Below are 17,534 nucleotides of genomic sequence, written 5' to 3' on the forward strand. Positions count from 1 at the left end.
GTATTTCAGGGGAGGTATTGAGAAGGAATGAGTGGCAGGGGGGAAGGGGGAAGGGCAGAATGTGGATAGAGAGAAACATTTCTCCCTGTCCCCTAATAATAGAACTCAGGGTCACCCAGTGAAACTGATTGACACTAGAATCAGTACCGACAAAATATTATTCCGAAAACACATAAGTAAATAGACTTTACTGCCTGGAGTTGTGGCTGCTGTGTTAGATGGATTTGAAAGAGGATTAGAGGAGTTTATGGAGGAGGAAAGGTCTTCGGGGGCTATCAGCCATAATGGTTAGGTGAACCTCCTTGTTCAGAGAAAGGAAACACAGAATGTCAACTGCCGGGGGTGCAATCGCATGGAAGGTCTGCTGTCCTCATGCCCTGTTGGTGAGCTGCCCAGAAGAATCTAGCTATCAGTGGAAAACAGGATTCTGACCTGGATGCAGCCAGGGGTCTTCTTAGATTCTTATTAAGAAAATATTGTTGTGTCCTTTTGTTCTCTACAGGTATAAATGCACAAGGGGGGAGCCCTTCTCATCCTTCCACCCCTAAACAATGTAAAACATCCCTGTACCAAGGGAAGATGGTGCACGGACATCAAAGGCTGTCTTTCTGTGCTTGGGGCTGGAGGGAGCATATTTTAACCTCAGGTGTCAAAATACTGAGGGCTGCATAGAAGATCCGCAGACTCTTTCCTCTGGCCTCTGGCCTCTGGCCCACCTTCCGTAACTCTAGGGAATCACCTGTTTCTGCCTTTCCCGCAGGTCTGCAAGTATGACTTTGTAGAAGTGCGCAGCGGCCTCACTTCTGAGGCCAAACTACACGGCAAGTTTTGTGGGGCGGAAAAGCCTGATGTGATCACCTCCCAGTACAACAACATGCGCATTGAGTTCAAGTCCGACAACACTGTCTCCAAGAAGGGTTTCAAAGCTCATTTCTTCTCAGGTAGAGCCGCTTGGTTCACCCAAGGCATGGATATATTTTGGCTGCTTCCCCTCATTCCAGCAACTAACCCCTTTTATACACTTACATGTGCTTAGAGGGTGCAGTCCCTGATCTCTCCCCACAGGAGCACTCTGGGGTTCTTTAAAGGATTGCTCTGCACTTAGCTCTGTTGGCAGACCCCCCCCCCCCGGAAGGAACTCACCAGGAATAGTGTTCACCCCCCACTCTTGAAATGGGTGTGAATCTTCCTTGGTCCTAGGAGACTTAATGTTCCACTTTGCACCAGCTGAGGATAGGATGACCCGCCCCCAATGCATACTGAGTCCCTTAAGAACTCCACATTTCACAAATCTGTATTTTAAACCAGCAAAGTATTCTGTCTACAAGGTGAGGTATTCAACTTCTTTTCAGGCACACAAACATGAGTCTTACCTAACCATCCTGATTCCTTTTTTTCCTTCTCTCTTGGGCACTGCGTAGACATGGCCAGATGGTGCTATTCCTCTTCTTTGCTTGTATACTTCCAGAGCATTGAATTAGGAGGGAGTTAACATACCCAGTAAGTTGTCAGTCAGAATACCATGACTGCTATACTCCCAGTAATTAAAAGGTCTACTGGTTTCCGTAGGCACCCATGGTTGCTGAAGCCCTGTTAGCGTCATGTGAGGTGCTATTCTCTTGTCCTGTGCAGCAGGTGAGTCTGTTTGACTATGGAGCCATGTCTCCTGTGTCTAACAGTAGCCATGATTTCTGCTCCTCTTTACAGAGGAGATTGATTCTTGCAGGAATCTTGTTGTCAGAAGCTCCCTTCAGAGCAAGAGAAAGCAAAATTGCTGAATTCATGTTCCTCTGCTGAAGGGCCATTAAGACACCCATTTTTCATGCAGCCCCAGTGGTGTAACCTCTTCTCAGACCTTCTAGCCACAAGGAATTAGAGCGTGTGAGTGGGGATGCATGCATGGGATCTGCCCCTCTATCACCCATCTATGGGGAGGGCATCCTGTGCTCATTTAGGCTCCCAAATGGTGTGGAATCCTGATTGTCTATGGTTCTACATCATGCAGGAGCCTATTTAGTTCTTCCTTTAAAACATCTGCTGACTGCCAAATCAACAATGTCCCCTGGGGCAGTTCACACAGAGTCAGGCAATATACATTGAAAACATTGAAAGCCATCACTTCAGACTTCAGCCTGAAAACCAGCACAAGCAACACAACAGCATTTTAAATCCAGATGCAGAAGTAATCTGTTCCATGGGGGGAAACATAGTTCTAAAAGGTCTGGGAGAATGAATGAAAAGGTCTTCGCCCAATGCAGAAAGGTTATTCATGTAGGCTCTGGGCATCCCATAACTGGAGCACCCCTGCCAAATGACCCACCTAACTCATGGAGGTGACCGGATTGGGGGGGGGAGTGTGGAGGTTGGAGTGCTCTTTCCTGCGTGCATATTCCATGTGCGTATAATACCTGAAGAGGGTTATAATTGCCAGCACACCTGTAGTTTCCTTCACACTTGGGGCAGACCTAAAGAAGACTTGCCACCGAGAGCAGGCTGGGCTCATGTTCTCCTGCATCCTGCACCTACCTGCTCTCGTTCGGCCTCATTGAGGCTTCTTGTGCTAGTCTTTCTATAATGGTTACATGCAGAGGAGAGGCCACCACTGTGGTCGGGCTCTTTCCTTTCTTAATTGCTCCTCATTCATACCAAGCGTAATCAAGCACCCACACGATCCCAGCCTGTGTCATCTCACATTAAACTGCTGGGACCATACATCTCAGTCCCCATTGACATGAATGGAAGTTCAGCAGAATTTGCTTTGCAGGAAACTCCCTTTGTGGTGCTGATGGGGGATTTTCTGCTGGTGCAAATAGCAGGTTCAGAGGAAGAATTTTCTTCAGGTCCACAACAGGGGAGGAAGCAGTTAAACTCCCCCTCCATGCCTGCTCTTAGCCCCTTAATTTATCAGCCCCCCCCCCCATGTGCCCAATGCAAATTGAATTTGTAAAATACAGCGCCTTGGACACAAAGATGCATTTAACATCACACGTAGTTTGGCTTTTGAAAAGCCCATCCAGATGTTTTCTCATGTGTGTGAAAATGTGTTTTTTGTCTTGGCCTGAACACAATTAGCCTTTGCCTCAATCCTATGGATGGCCCATTGACATCATATGTTGCTACAAAGACTGAGCTAACGTGTATTAAATAACACCACTTGCTGCCTTTATCTGTGAAAGCCCTTTCAAGGTGGTTAAATTACAGTATAAAGCAGGAAAAGAGCAGAGTTGGGGGGGGGGGGGAGAAGTTGAGGGAATACCTTGATACTGCCAAGTGCAGCCCTTTTGTAAAGTCCCCTTAACTCAGATATTGCCTTTTATGCTGGTATTTAATAAAAATTATCTTGAAACAGATGTAGCCTCCAAAATGGAATTTGGTTAAAAAAGCCCTAATTTTCTCACGATACTTGAACCACTGCTGAATTTATGTCCCTGTCTATATTTTTGCTCATCTTTATACAGTCTGCAACTAGCAAGGACATTTAGGATATTCTGCTTCTCAAACAAAATGCATTTGTCAGGTACAGAAACTAAGCCATTTGCAGGACTTTATGACTGACAAACTCTGGCACAGTGTTTTGAGGAAAACATTGCCTTGAAAAGGAATTGGTGGTGAGGGAGAGATTTATTGGTGATAGTTGCTTTGTTGTCAGTCTGCAGCTTCTGACAGTTATTCTTCAGATATGTTTTCTTATTTGGAGTCAAGTGTTTCTTACTAAATTGCATTGTTTTTGCTAAAATTGACTTCTGGCTATCTGATGTGCACTTAATTACATCAGATTAAAGAGCCACTTCAGATGACATAATTTAGGCATCTGTTTCCCTTTCTAAGCATTTATCGTGAGCCCTCCTTGTTAGCTATCTGGGATGCTAGTTAATGGGAGATGCAAGCAGTAGCTACAGTTGTGCTCAGCTGAGCTTTTTAAAATTCCCATAGATTCCATAGGGGCAATCTGATTCTAGGGATGTGAGTATAACTAGATGTATGATGCCAGTCTATGTAAAATGGGAACAGTCAGATGTGAGTTCAGTATCCTAATCCTGAACAGAGTGACTTTGAGATAAGTCTGACAGGACCATATTCAGTGCTTATTCTGCTCAGAGCAGACCCATTGCCATTAATTAATCTAAGTTAGTCATGTCCATTAACTTCCATGGGTCTGTGCTGAGCAGGGCTAGCACTGAATACAACCCAGTGCAACTGCCTTCCTATGAAGCGTGTGAGAGAGAAGTGCAGCCAGCAAGAAGCTTTGCCAGATGCAGATGGCCAGCTGCCCTGACCTTACAGAAGCTGGTATTGTTCTACCTGATTTTACATACATACGTCTTAAATATGCATGCTGGGGAAAGAGCTGGTTGTCTGCTGCAACTGCAGTCAAGGCCAAGCCTCTCTCGATCACAGCTTTGTTATGGTTTGTGGCCAAGCTCTTCGTCGGTCCCCTCAGGATCATTCTAGCACCATTTCTCACTGGAAACCCAGTTGGCTTCCCTTGCTGCGCACGTCCCACAAAGCCAGGAACTGCTTGGGCGTCTTAGGGCTCGTCCCTGCTTCCACTTGTCCAATGCTGAGAAAGCTCGGGTCCAAGCAGTTTTCCCTTCACCTGCCCTTTCCCAGGGAAAAGCTGCTCTTTAGCTCTAAATCCGAGCAGAAATCATTCCTGAGGAAACCTGAGCTGCCGTTTGCTCCATCTGGGTGTAGAAAAGTGAAGAAGTGTAGGAAAGCCCTTAATCTGCCACATCCATCGGGTTCCATCTGGTGCCCTTCTCCAGCTTGTACTCTCCTGATCCCTAGAAGGCACAAATTCCACACTGGGAAGCCCTGACCTAAATGCTGCTCTTCATTTCAGCATTGACCTGGAGCCAAATCCAAAGTTGGTCATTTCTTGAATGACAGACAGAGCTTTCCATTTTCACATTCAGCCAACTTGCCTTCTTTAAGGCACTGCATCCTCTAGCATTGCTCTTTTCAATTTTAACACTCACCAGGCGTATGAACTCTGCTTTTCCTGCCTGTCCTATGCTGTCTGTGTGCTCCGCACACTGTGCTCTGCTTGACCTTTTACCAACTCCACTCTCAGCTATGACACACTTGGCTGTGGGGTTGCACGCCCTTCTTCTGACCACATCCCAAGGCAACGTGGCTTTTGCTCTGCTTGATGGCAGCTTCTCTGTTTCTCCACTTGCTTTGACAAACCCTGATATAGGATAGGCAGTGGGGAGCCGACACCCCTTTTTCTGGACTAGTTACGCATTGTTGTCAATCCATCCTGAAGATTGTTTGCCTTTTTGCAGGAATGATCTGTCTAATGTATGCAGCATATAAGATGGGGCAAGACCCCCCCCCCCCCAATACACACAGAGATTCTAGAGGAGAATGTAGCCAGACCTCTGCTGGCTCAGAGAAGGCAGAGGATGTTGGGAAACCATTACCTGCTTATGTTGTCTTGTGTTCCATGTTGTCTTGTTACTTTCATGTGAGTGCGACAAAATAATCTCTGGTTTCTGAGCAACTTTTATCTTGACACTTTCAAAAGCAGGCTGCCCCAGCTGGCATAATCAGCAAAAGCTTCAGCAATGTCACAGGAAAGAAATGGCAGGGAAACAAACGCTGCAGAAACTCTCAAGGGCTTATTAAAGGCCTCTATGTATGCAGATGGACCAATGCACTCTCCCCCCCCCCCGCCCCCGCCATGGGAGACAACCTGTTTTGCATGCAGGAAGTCCCAGGTTCAGTTCTGGAGTCTTTGGCCAACAAGGTCTCAGCCAGCAGGGCTATGAGAGATTTCTTCCCAAGGCTTTGGAATGATGCTCCCAGTCAGGGCTACAAGGCCTCTCCACATCACCTGATAAGCCTTTGGGTGGGATCAAAGTCTAGGCAATAACTTCATCAGTTTAAATTATCTTATTAAATTATCATTGTTTAATTCCTGGATAAACCTTTGAGGATATCTGCAGCTTTTGTTCTTCTGTGAAACCCTTAAGGGTGGTTGATTCTGAAGGGTTTGCTTCTGCATCCTTATGCCAGTACCCAGGTACCTGGTTATTTGCTGCAAAGGATTTGGTTCTGGGGAGCAATCCTTTCCAACTGGCCCAGGGGGCGTGGCCCAAGCCCTCTCTCCCAGCTATAAAGGGACTCCTGCTGCAGTGAGGCCTCGGACCATCGGCTGGGTGAGGACTGCAGGGCCTGCTCCCTTCCAGGGCTTTTTCCAACTGGCCCAGGGGGCGTGGCCAAGGCCCTTACTTGGAACAAACTTTGGGGAAGCTGTGAAGTGTTCTGCAATTGCTTCCCTGTTCCAAGTGGTTAATGTGTTTTAAAATGTCCTCAAGCAGTCGGTGGCAATTTAAATTTGTATTTCTCTTTTTCCTTTTTCCCTCTGTTGGGGGTGGGTGGGTGGGATGGATATTTGGTTGGGGATTAATTTTAGTATAATTGTTCTGTTTTTGTTTTCTGTTGTTTTATTGGTTCTGTATAGTTTGTATTTTGTTTTTAAGGGGCGGGATCAGGGCTGCCTGGGAGTGGGGCCCCAGCCAACACGATGGCTGGGACAAGTTCCACAGGGGCGGAAGCACTGGGACATCCGATCTCGGTGATCATGGGCAGGAGGCGGAGTTACGCTAAGACCAGACCATGTCATTACCGAGGAGGCAGGTTTAGTCGTTGTTTGAAGACTATCCCTGCCTCCGGGTCTGGCCTTGACCGGATGGATACTGGAATCAACAGGGGAAACCCACATGACCTGAAGGTGTTGCTGTGTAATGCCAGGTCAATGATGAATAAAACCACTGCCATCCCCGACCTGATTGTGGATGGAGGATTTGACCTGGCATGTGTGACAGAGACCTGGTTGGAGGAAGCAGATGGGTCTGTCCTTGCTGCCGCTTGCCCGCCGGGTTTCTCTTATGCACAGCAACCCAGGTCATGTGGGCGGGGAGGGGGGGTTGCAGTGATTTTTAGGAAGTCATTAGTTTGCATCAGGCGTCCTACTGGGAAGACCCAGTTTTCTGAGTGCATGTTCTGGAAGTTGGGCAATAGGGGCAGTACAGGATTCCTTTTGGTGTACCGACCTCCCCGCTGCACCAAGGATTCCCTGTCCGAGCTGCTTCAGGTCGTGGCGGATGTTCTCCTGGAGACACCTAGCTTGGTTGTCCTAGGGGATTTTAACATCCATGCCGACACGACCTTACAAGGGGCCGCTCGGGACTTCGTGGAAAGCATGGCCTCCATGGGGCTGTCCCTGAATAAGTTGGGCCCAACTCATAGTCATGGACATGCCTTAGACCTGGTATTCACCTCTAGTGACGTGGGTGATCTGACACTAAGTAAAAGTGAAACCAAAGAAGTGCCATGGTCAGATCACTTCCTGGTGCAACTGGACTTCTCCGCGACCCTTCCCCTCTGCAGGGAGGTGGGACCAATTCGGATGGTCCGCCCCCGCCACTTAATGGATCCAAATGGTTTCCAGAGAGTGGTAGGGGATGCTTTATCCCATGTTGATGGCCTTTCAGCTGATTCCCTGGTGGCCCGCTGGAATGCGGAGTTAACCAGGGCTATTGACTGTCTGGCTCCGAAGTGCCCTCTCTGATTGCATGGAGCCCGGACAGCCCCGTGGTTTTCTTCGGAGCTGAGGGCGATGAAACAATCGCTGAGACGGCTAGAGCGTCGGTGGCAGAAAACTCACTCCGAATCTAACCGGACACAGGTTAGAGCTCAACGTCGAGCCTACCAAGTGGCGATAGCGACGGCGAAGAAGACTTTCTTCATCGCCTCTATTGCATCTGCAGAAAATAGTAGCAGGAGACTCTTTCAGGTGGTCCGCAATTTAACGGAACCACCTTTACCACCGGGGCCTTGTAAAGACCCCAAGATCTCCTGCAACGATTTTGCAAAGTTTTTTGCAGATAAAATCGCTCATATTCAGAAGGAGCTAGACACCACCGTGGGAGCAGGGCTGGGGCAGGAGAGTGCTAGAGCCATGTCTGGTCAAGTTGCATGGAATCAATTTCAATCCGTTACCCCCGAGGATGTGGACAGGCTGCTTGGACGCATGAAACCAACCACCTGTCTCCTTGATCCTTGCCCATCCTGGCTAATAAAAGCAAGCCGGGAAGGGCTGGGCGATGGGCTCTGCGGGGTGGTGAATGCTTCCCTCTGTGAGGGAACATTCCCAGATCCGCTGAAAGAGGCGGTCGTTAAACCGCTTCTTAAAAAACCATCTTTAGACCCGGCCAGTATGGCCAACTATCGCCCAGTCTCAAATCTTCCATTCTTGGGCAAGGTGATTGAGCGTGTGGTTGCTAAACAACTCCAGGCACGCCTGGAGGATGCGGACCATTTGGATCCCTTCCAGTCGGGATTCAGGCCTCATCATGGGACTGAAACTGCCTTGGTCGCACTGGTTGATGATCTCCGGCGAGCTAGGGACAAAGGTGAGAGTTGTTTCCTAGTTCTGCTGGATCTCTCAGCGGCCTTTGATACAATCGACCATAACATCCTTCTGGACCGTCTAGAGGGGTTGGGAGCTGGGGGCACTGTTATACAGTGGTTTCGCTCCTTCCTCCTGGGCCGTGTTCAGAAAGTGGTGGTGGGGGATGAGTGTTCAGACCCTTGGGCCTTCACTTGTGGGGTACCTCAGGGTTCTGTCCTCTCCCCCATGCTTTTTAACATCTATATGAAGCCGCTGGGAGAAATCATCAGGGGGTTTGGACTGGGTGTCCATCAATATGCAGATGATACCCAGCTCTACCTCTCAGAACCAGTGAAGGCGGTGAAGGTCCTGTGTGAGTGCCTGGAGGCGGTTGGAGGATGGATGGCGGTTAATGGATTGAAGCTGAATCCTGACAAGACAGAAGTACTGTTTTTGGGGGACAGGGGGCGGGCTGGTGTGGAGGACTCCCTGGTCCTGAATAGGGTAACTGTGCTCCTGAAGGACCAGGTGCGTAGCCTGGGTGTTATTTTGGACTCACAGCTGTCCATGGAGGCACAGGTCAATTCTGTATCCAGGGCAGCTGTCTACCAACTCCACCTGGTACGCAGGCTGAGACCCTACCTGCCCGCGGACTGTCTCGCCAGAGTGGTGCAGGCTCTAGTTATCTCCCGCTTGGACTACTGCAATGCGCTCTACGTGGGGCTACCTTTGAAGGTGACTCGGAATCTACAGCTAATCCAGAATGCGGCAGCTAGACTGGTGACTGGGGGCGGCCGCCGAGACCACATAACACTGGTCTTGAAAGACCTACATTGGCTCCCAGTACGTTTCCGAGCACAATTCAAAGTGTTGGTATTGACCTTTAAAGCCCTAAACGGCCTCGGCCCAGTATACCTGAAGGAGCGTCTCCACCCCCATCGTTCTGCCCGGACGCTGAGGTTCAGCGCCGAGGGCCTTCTGGCGGTTCCCTCATTGCGAGAAGCAAAGCTACAGGGAACCAGGCAGAGGGCCTTCTCGGTAGTGGCACCCGCCCTGTGGAACGCCCTCCCATCAGATGTCAAAACGATAAACAACTACCTGACATTCAGAAGACATCTTAAGGCAGCCCTGTTCAGGGAAGTTTTTAATGTATGATATTTTAGTGTTTTCTGGTTTCTATGGAAGCCGCCCAGAGTGGCTGGGGAAACCCAGCCAGATGGGCGGGGTACAAATAATAAATTATTATTATTATTATTATTATTATTATTATTATTATTATTATTATTTTCAAGACTGTGCTTGTCTCTATAACAGAAGTTGGATGTATGAGTATTCTTTAAGTCATGTGTGAAGTAAGATGGGCTTAACCATGTGCATGTATGTGCTATTCCCTAAATCTGGGTAGAGCCACACAAACATTTACCAAGTGGTAATTTAGTACAGAGTTCCAGTTACAGATAGGTAGCCGTGTTGGTCTGCCATAGTCAAAACAAAAAAAATTCCTTCCAGTAGCACCTTAAAGACCAACTAAGTCAGTTCTTGGTATGAGCTTTCGTGTGCATGCACACTTCTTCAGATACCTGTGCATGCACACTTCTTCATATCTTCAGATACCAGTTATCTTTAGATACCAGTTATCTGAAGAAGTGTGCATGCACACGAAAGCTCATACCAAGAACTGACTTAGTTGGTCTTTAAGGTGCTACTGGAAGGATTTTTTTTTGTTTTTAGTACAGAGTGTATGTAACCATTTGGTTTCTTTGTGCCTCCCAAATGATAAAAGGAAGTTTACCAAATGTCAGGTGTGGTAAAAAAAAAATGTCTCATTCCAACTCTCCGTCTATAAAAGTCAGGTGAAAGCCAATGAAAGGTTTGTGCTTCCTTCTTCCCTCTCCTGGATTCCGGTCCCCATCAGTGCACCCTGTTTGCCACCCCACCTTAGAAATACCCCCCCCCCCCAGTTCTGGGCAAGGCATTCTGCAGCCTCCACGTATGATATCAGATGAGCCCAGCTTCTAAAGAAGAGGGCTTGGCCACTTTGTTTGTGAAGGGTGCTCTCTTGCTGTTAGCTGGGGAACATTCAACTAGATCAAAAATCATTTGAGTTGGTTTTGGGGTATGGTATATTTGAATTACTTTTTAAAAAAACAAAATCAAGGCATGTAAGTTATCCAGGAGTCACCCAGCAATCAAGAAGCCAGGAACCATCCCAGAATAAAACCCAGCCAACAAGACTTCAGAGGCAGCAGGGTGAGTACCTTGTTATCTTCCTCTTCCTTATGGTTCAAGGGAACTCACCTGAGCAGAGGCCTTATTGACTGTTTATATATAAGAACTTTTGACACTGTTAAGATGAATGTTTTTAGCCTTCTTAATCTGTGTACTATCATGTCCCTACCAGGCCTTGCAAATGAAACACAAAATGAATGTTGGAGGTATTAGTTACTGACTCAAGATCAAGCTTCTGAGTAGCACTGAATTCTAAAGCAAAAATTATAACGATAAAGTAGTCCTGGGAAACCTTTGCCCACCAGGCCTGTGCCATCATGCCACAGCCCCTGCAATCTGCGTTCAAAGTGATCCCAATCAGAACAATCTGGCCATGCAGATTGTCTAGAGAAAGCAAAACTGGTTACAAATACAGATTTTATCCCGTTCTCATCAGATTGTGTGTCACAGTACTGCCAGCTCATCACCAGAACATCAGCGAACATTATTAACTATTGTTAAGTTGTGGCTTTTGTTTTCTGCCAAGGAGCTCAAAGCAATGTTTTGCTTTACAACAACCCTGGGAAGTAGCCTGAACTGAGAAGTGGCAATGTTCAGTGCCGTGGGGATATCTCAGAGTTCATCTGGAACCTTGTTGAACATAAATCTTGGATTACCAGGTCCCTGCTGGGCAGTGTGCTTAGAGCATATCTGTATCCCCACTACTCGGTTCCCACAGACATTCAGTCATTTTTTTCATTTCACTTTAAATTTGTATACCGCCTTACTCTGTTCACAAGGCAGTTTACAAGCTGAAGAAACAACAAAATAGACAGCAATGTTCACACACCTAATAACAATCTGGCCCAATGCAAAAAAGTCACAATAGCTTTAAAATAAACAACATATAAAATAAAGCAATATTCATTAATATTTGGGCAAAGCATTAATCCATTAAAATGTAGTAGTAAACAGTATAATTAAATATCAGCAAATAATAAGAATTAAACAGTTTACACTTCTCCGTTACAATAAAGAATTACTAAACAATAATCAATAAAAAATAATGTCAAGTCACAATGCATAAAATACCACAAAACTGAGAAACAAGGACACACAACTGAATTATTTTTTAAAGAAATATCCCTGAACTCCTCTTCTCTCTCCCTAGTGGCTTCTGCTGTGCTCCCAGTCGTGGTCTGGGAGGGGCTCCTCAGGCGGGGGGGGGGGGGGGCAAAGCAGTTGGGAAGAGCCATTGCTTGATGGACTGCAGTCTCCACAAGCTGCACCCCCTTCATGCTGCCATTTGCAGACTCCAGTGAGGCAGAGATTGGGCAACGAGGGAAAGTTGTGCAAAGCCCCTTCAATGAGCATCCTTGTCTTCCGAGGATTGCTCTGCATGTGCATTTTGCTACCACATCAGGAGTTCAAGTAACATGCAGACTTTGTTTGTTGAAGTGTTGTTAGAGCTGAGCAATGCCTTTTGAAGATAATAAAAGCCATCGGTGAACATCAGCCTTTTCCTGCCTCACAAGTTCTGTGTAGCTCGAAAGCTTGCAAAGTTAAACCTAAAAGGTATCAGTCTAATATAAAATATAAGAGTCATACTTTTTTAAAAATTCTTATTCTTATTATCACTTACTATGTTGGGTGAGCTCTGCAACAGTTCTCTGCATGAAGGAAGAGATTCCTTTAAGCCTATCATTTCATTTTTATTTTTTTTTAAATGATATTTTATTAAATTTCAACAAGAAAAAAAGGTTACAAAGACAACAAAAGAAATTAAACACAAAAAAATACAAAAACCAAAAATTCAACATAAAAACAAGAAAAAAAAGAAAAGGAAAAATAAAACCCCTCCTTTCAAATTATCCAAGATTCTTTTACTTATTTTCCTGACTTCCTCACACCTCCCTCTTTGTATTCCATTTAAAAATTTATTCAGCAAATTCACCCTTATTACTCAAACCACTTCAATTTTTTAGATTAATCTCATTAATCTTATCTTATCTTCTTAATCTTTAAAATTATTAAATTTAAACCATAATTAACTTTTCTGCTAAAGCCAATTGCTTCCTTTCCAGCTGCTCTTAATATTTCATTAGTATTACACTAATTCCATAAATATAGGTTTGTTACAAAAAGCATTTCTCATTCTAAGTTTATCCAGTGTCCCTTTTCCTGGTTCCGGATAATGTCAGTCCTTATATCATTATGTCCTCCTCAATCCTGTGTTCTAATATCTGAGGCCCTCAGGTCACTTCCAAGCCCCCTCTGCGGGTTTTCTTGTTTCTGTTTGTGATTACATACATCCTTATTCCCTGTTGGGTTCTTTCGCATTCTCTTCTCTTTCTCTTTGGGGAGCCAGTCTCCGGGGAGTTCCGTACAGTAATACTCTTCATTTCCTTTTATCCAGTTGTCCCATTCCCCGGTGATGCGCTCCCCAACATTTAGTTTGTAATCCAGAAAGCAATTATTCCAGAAATGATCTTCCACCTGTTTCACAGTCCCACCAGAGATAAAAAATTTCTTAAGTCCAAAATTTGGCCAGTGTCCTCCAAGTTCCATTTCCCAATGTTGCAACTTTTGATCATGTAGGACTTGAAGTCTCTTTGTCTTTTGAGGTGCATTCGCAGCCTCTTCCATCTTTCTCTGCCCTTGCACTTGCTCTGTTGAGCCAGCTTCCTGAATGAATTGTTGTGCAGTTTCTGTAACTACATCTCCCATTGGCACCTTCTTGCTGACTGCAGCTGTTATATAGTCCATCTTTTGATTCATCAAAGACATTTTCTCATCCAGCTGCAGCAGCACATCACATATTTTGTCCAGGGCAGATAAAACTTCCTTTCTAGTCATTTCTGTCAAGGTCAGGGAGCTAGTCCCACGGTCTGGTTTTCCCAGTTACAATGTTCTCTTTATAAATTATAACAAAACACACTGTCAGACTTCCTCTAGGGGGTGTAGTTACTTTTTGGCGTCCATTTTTAAAATGTAACCAGCAAGGAAAAAGTTACTTTCAATTTTCAGATATTTTGTTTCCTTTCAGCATAAAAGAAACAGGCAGAAGGCAGCATTGGAGTTATTTTTCCCCTTTTCCAATTCTGTCTGTCAAATTTTTCTATATTCAAGTTGCAAGGATCACCGGCAGTTTCTTTCCTGTCATTCCGTCCCCAGGTTAGGGACAGTGGAGACTTACTTTCTTGACACACTCTCTGCAGGATTAAAAAGTCAATTTTCCCCCCTTTCCTCCTGCTGACTAGGGGGATTGATGGTTAAGAGTGCAGGAAATTCCAGGCTGTCAATTTACCTGGCTTTTAGCTTGTAAAATCTTTGCTTTGTTCTTTATACAAGGAACGGGAGGCGGACTTCCTGTTTACACCTTCCCGTCTTGGCTCAAATTTAAGGGTATTTTTAAGTCCAAAAGTTTCAATTATCCTACTCACGGGTTGTTGTTTAGAGTCCGAATTATCACAGGAAAGAGGACAGCGCTCTCCGACATCAGCTGTGCAGCTTCGCTCTGCAGAAGTAGCGATTAACTCTCAGCACCGCGCCATCCCCGTCTCACTCCGGAGCCCTTTGTAGGGTCCCTTTGCCAAACGGGGGGGGGGGGCGCAAACAGTGCCCGCCGAGTCCCACGGTCGCAGGCTTCTTCCGCCTGCGGTTTTCGAAAGGGTCCCCGCTTTGCTGCAGTGGTAAGACCCGATTTCTGTGGAGCTGTCTCCCTCTGAATCAGAGGGAATCCGCCATTGTCGGAGGTGCCGCCTCCGGAAGTCCTTTAAGCCTATCATTTCAAAACCACCAGAGCTGCACTGCCTGGGGGGCGTGTTCCTCTGCTAGGTGCTGTCTGGATCCCTGGGCTCCTGTGAACGGGGCCTGTGGCTTGCAGCTTTGACTTTCAGCTGGTGGGTCATTCATAGCACACAACCAGGGCACGCATAGGTGGTGCAAGGGGAACAGTCAGCATTTTCTGTTTTTGAATATTTAAAAAGAAAAGGAAGAGGGAGAGGTGAGAGGCACGAGGGAGCAAGAAGACAACAACTCTTTTTATATGCAATACTTAAATTCTGTTGGGGTTGGCCATTGTTCAGGCAGAAGACAAAGCAGAGGAGAGGCATATGCAAGGCAGCTGAGCATTCTGGGTAATGTAGGCTTATAGTCACATGACAAAAAAAAGATTGAATCAAGAACTAGTTAAAGCCACTTGTGTGAAACCGTCAGGAAAGGAGGAGAGGAGACAGAGTGACAATAATAGACTAAATGCAGCTCCATCTCTCACTTTTGGGATAAAAGAGGGATCTTTAAGCAGAAAGTTAAATGCCAGCAGCAGAAACTACGTGGAAAATCAATAACACTCAAACCTTGCTACAGTTTTAGCTGTTGTTTTTCATTTTGAAGTTTTTGTCTTTGCCTTTATTTATTTATTTATTTGCTTGCTTGCTTGCTTGCTTGCTTGCTTGCTTGCTTGCTTGCTTGCTTGTAATACCCATAAAGAAAATTACACAAAATCACGTTCATATATTGTATAAGTACATCAGTATACATATTTAAATATATAGGCAGCTTTTTAACATTAGCTCAGAACCATCATTTAAGCTCAACAAACCCCAGACATTGGTTAGCTTTGATTTCATGTTAAAATATACATTTTAAGATTCTCATGGTTTTTATCTCTTCCAACTATATATAAGGGTTTCATCTTTTCAGCATGCCTTGCGCCAGAGTGCCTACTTGCTCCCCACATTGGAGGGGTGCATCATGTGACACGTGCTCGCACGCCGGGGGGGAGAATGGGGAGTGCAGAGCTGGGTTCCACACTGGGCCTTCTTCTCCCCGTGGCAAGTGCCAGGAGGGGGCAAGGATGCATGGAGGGCACCTGGCGGCAGTGGGGGGTGACAGCCCCCCTTCATATTGGTGGGGCTGGGCCCCCTGCCTCAAATTATTGAGGGGACTGAAGCCCTTGCACCCCCCATACCTGGCACCCCTGCCTTGCGCTATATTTTATCTATAATTGTTAGCCACCTTGACAGCAAATATTTATGCTGAATGTGCAGAAAATGTAAATAGGGAAGTACATTTTTTTCTTGCTTCTACAAAGACCAAAGATGCAAGACTTGCAAAGCTATAAACCAATTCCTGCCCTTCTGTCTCTTCTCACACAGGTCACAGTAGCACATCTTCAGGTGCCCAGCAGCAGGATGAAACCTCCGTTGGATTCCTTTTCCAAAACTGTCTCAAGCCCCATTATTTGTCACTTGTCCTAGTGATGTAGCTCAAACAACCTAGAGTAACTGAAGAATAGCTCCCTAGAAGCCATTTTAATGTTCTCCTCAAGCTCTCTAGAACCCTGGTGTAGGAAAACCTTGTCGGGAATGCAGGAAAAAAACTACTTGGTGTTTCAGCTCCTCTAGCAAATACACATTTGTGTGCATGCCCTTCTTGTGGGGAAAATTACCCTTCTCAGCACAGTGGGTTGTGTCTGGAGCCGAATAAAGTGTAGGCAGCAGAAAGACCACTGAGTCCACTTGAGGAATTGTAGAATCCTAGAACAGTAGTGTCAGAAGGACCCTGAGGACCATCTAACCCAAGGCCTGGTTAGCATGAGAATGAATCCCTCTGCCTCAGCAAGAGGACAGGATCATCAGAGTGATGGCAGACGGTAAGAAAGCAATCCTAGGGTGCTTCTGCCAACCAAGGAATACATGGGCAGCTGGAAGTGCTGCAGGTACCTGGTGCTTCTCTGATGATTCAAAATGAAGTCTTGTGGTGTGTGGTGTAGTGGTTCAGAGCGGTAGACTCGTAATCTGGGGAACCGGGTTCGCTTCCCTGCTCCTCCACCTGCAGCTGCTGGGTGACCTTGGGCCAGTCACACTTCTCGGAAGTCTCTCAGCCTCACTCACCTCACAGAGTGTTTGTTGTGGGGGAGGAAGGGAAAGGAGATTGTTAGCCGCTTTGAGACTCCTTCGGGTAGTGATAAAGCGGTATGGGGGACTCCCTGATCCTGAATGGGGCAACTGTGCCCCTGAAGGACCAGGTGCACAGCCTGGGAGTCATTTAGGACTCACAGCTGTCCATGGAGGCACAGGTCAATTCTGTGTCCAGGGCAGCTGTTTACCAGCACCATCTGGTACGCAGGCCGAAACCATCCCTGCCTGGAGACTGTGTTGCCAGAGTGGTGCATGCTTTAGTTATCTCCCGCTTAGACTACTGAAATGCGCTCTATGTGGGGCTACCTTTGAAGGTGACCCAGAAACTGTGTACAACTAATCCAGAATGCGGCAGCATTCGGAAGATGAAGGAGCATCTTCACCCCCATCATTCAGCCTGGACACTGAGGTCTAGCACCGAGGGCCTTCTGGCTGTTCCCTCACTGCAAGAAGGGAGGTTACAGGGAACCAGGCAGAGGGCCTTCTCAGTAGTGGCGCCCGCCCTGTGGAACGCCCTCCCATCAGATGTCAAAGAAATAAACAACTATCCAACTTTTAGAAGACATCTGAAGGCAGCCCTGTTTAGGGAAGTTTTTAATGTTTGAGGTTTTATTCTGTTTTCAGTGTTCTGTTGAAAGCCGCCCAGAGTGGCTGGGGAAACCTAGCCAGATGGGTGGGGTATAAATAATAAAATTATTATTATTTAGGCAGATGTAAAACAGTGATATTTGTCAACAAGTATCCAAACAGCCCTTAGAGTCAGAGGCCATTACATGTTAGCATAATGCAACTCTGCTTAAATTGTTGTTTGTTGTATCTGTTTTGTTAGAGCTTTTGTGTTTGTGATTCAGAAATGCACACAACCTCAGGCTTAGGCTTGTGTGCTTTAGTGCTCTGGGATCTGCGTGCACAGTTTAAGGTTTAAAGGTACGCAAGTGCCACCTTGTGTTCTTTACTATACCAGAGGTTCAAACAGTGTCAGGTCAGTGTCATTTCAAGTT

General features: G+C 46.2%; 1 protein-coding gene across 3 annotated transcripts in view; it reads left to right on the forward strand.

Moving 5' to 3' along the window:
• Window positions 1-17,534, forward strand: part of BMP1 (bone morphogenetic protein 1) — a 162,226-nt gene that overhangs the window by 133,017 nt on the left and 11,675 nt on the right. For all 3 annotated transcript variants that reach the window (XR_014558116.1, XM_083713470.1, XM_083713471.1), the window contains exon 15: window positions 761-941. Coding sequence is in view for 2 of the 3 variants with exons in the window: in XM_083713470.1 (XP_083569596.1) it covers window positions 761-941 (181 nt within the window). In the remaining variant the exon portion in view is untranslated. The remainder of the gene's footprint in view (window positions 1-760; window positions 942-17,534) is intronic.

This window comes from Podarcis gaigeae (assembly GCF_964106915.1).
Source record: "Podarcis gaigeae genome assembly, chromosome: 15".
In the NCBI taxonomy this organism is placed as follows: domain Eukaryota; kingdom Metazoa; phylum Chordata; class Lepidosauria; order Squamata; family Lacertidae; genus Podarcis; species Podarcis gaigeae.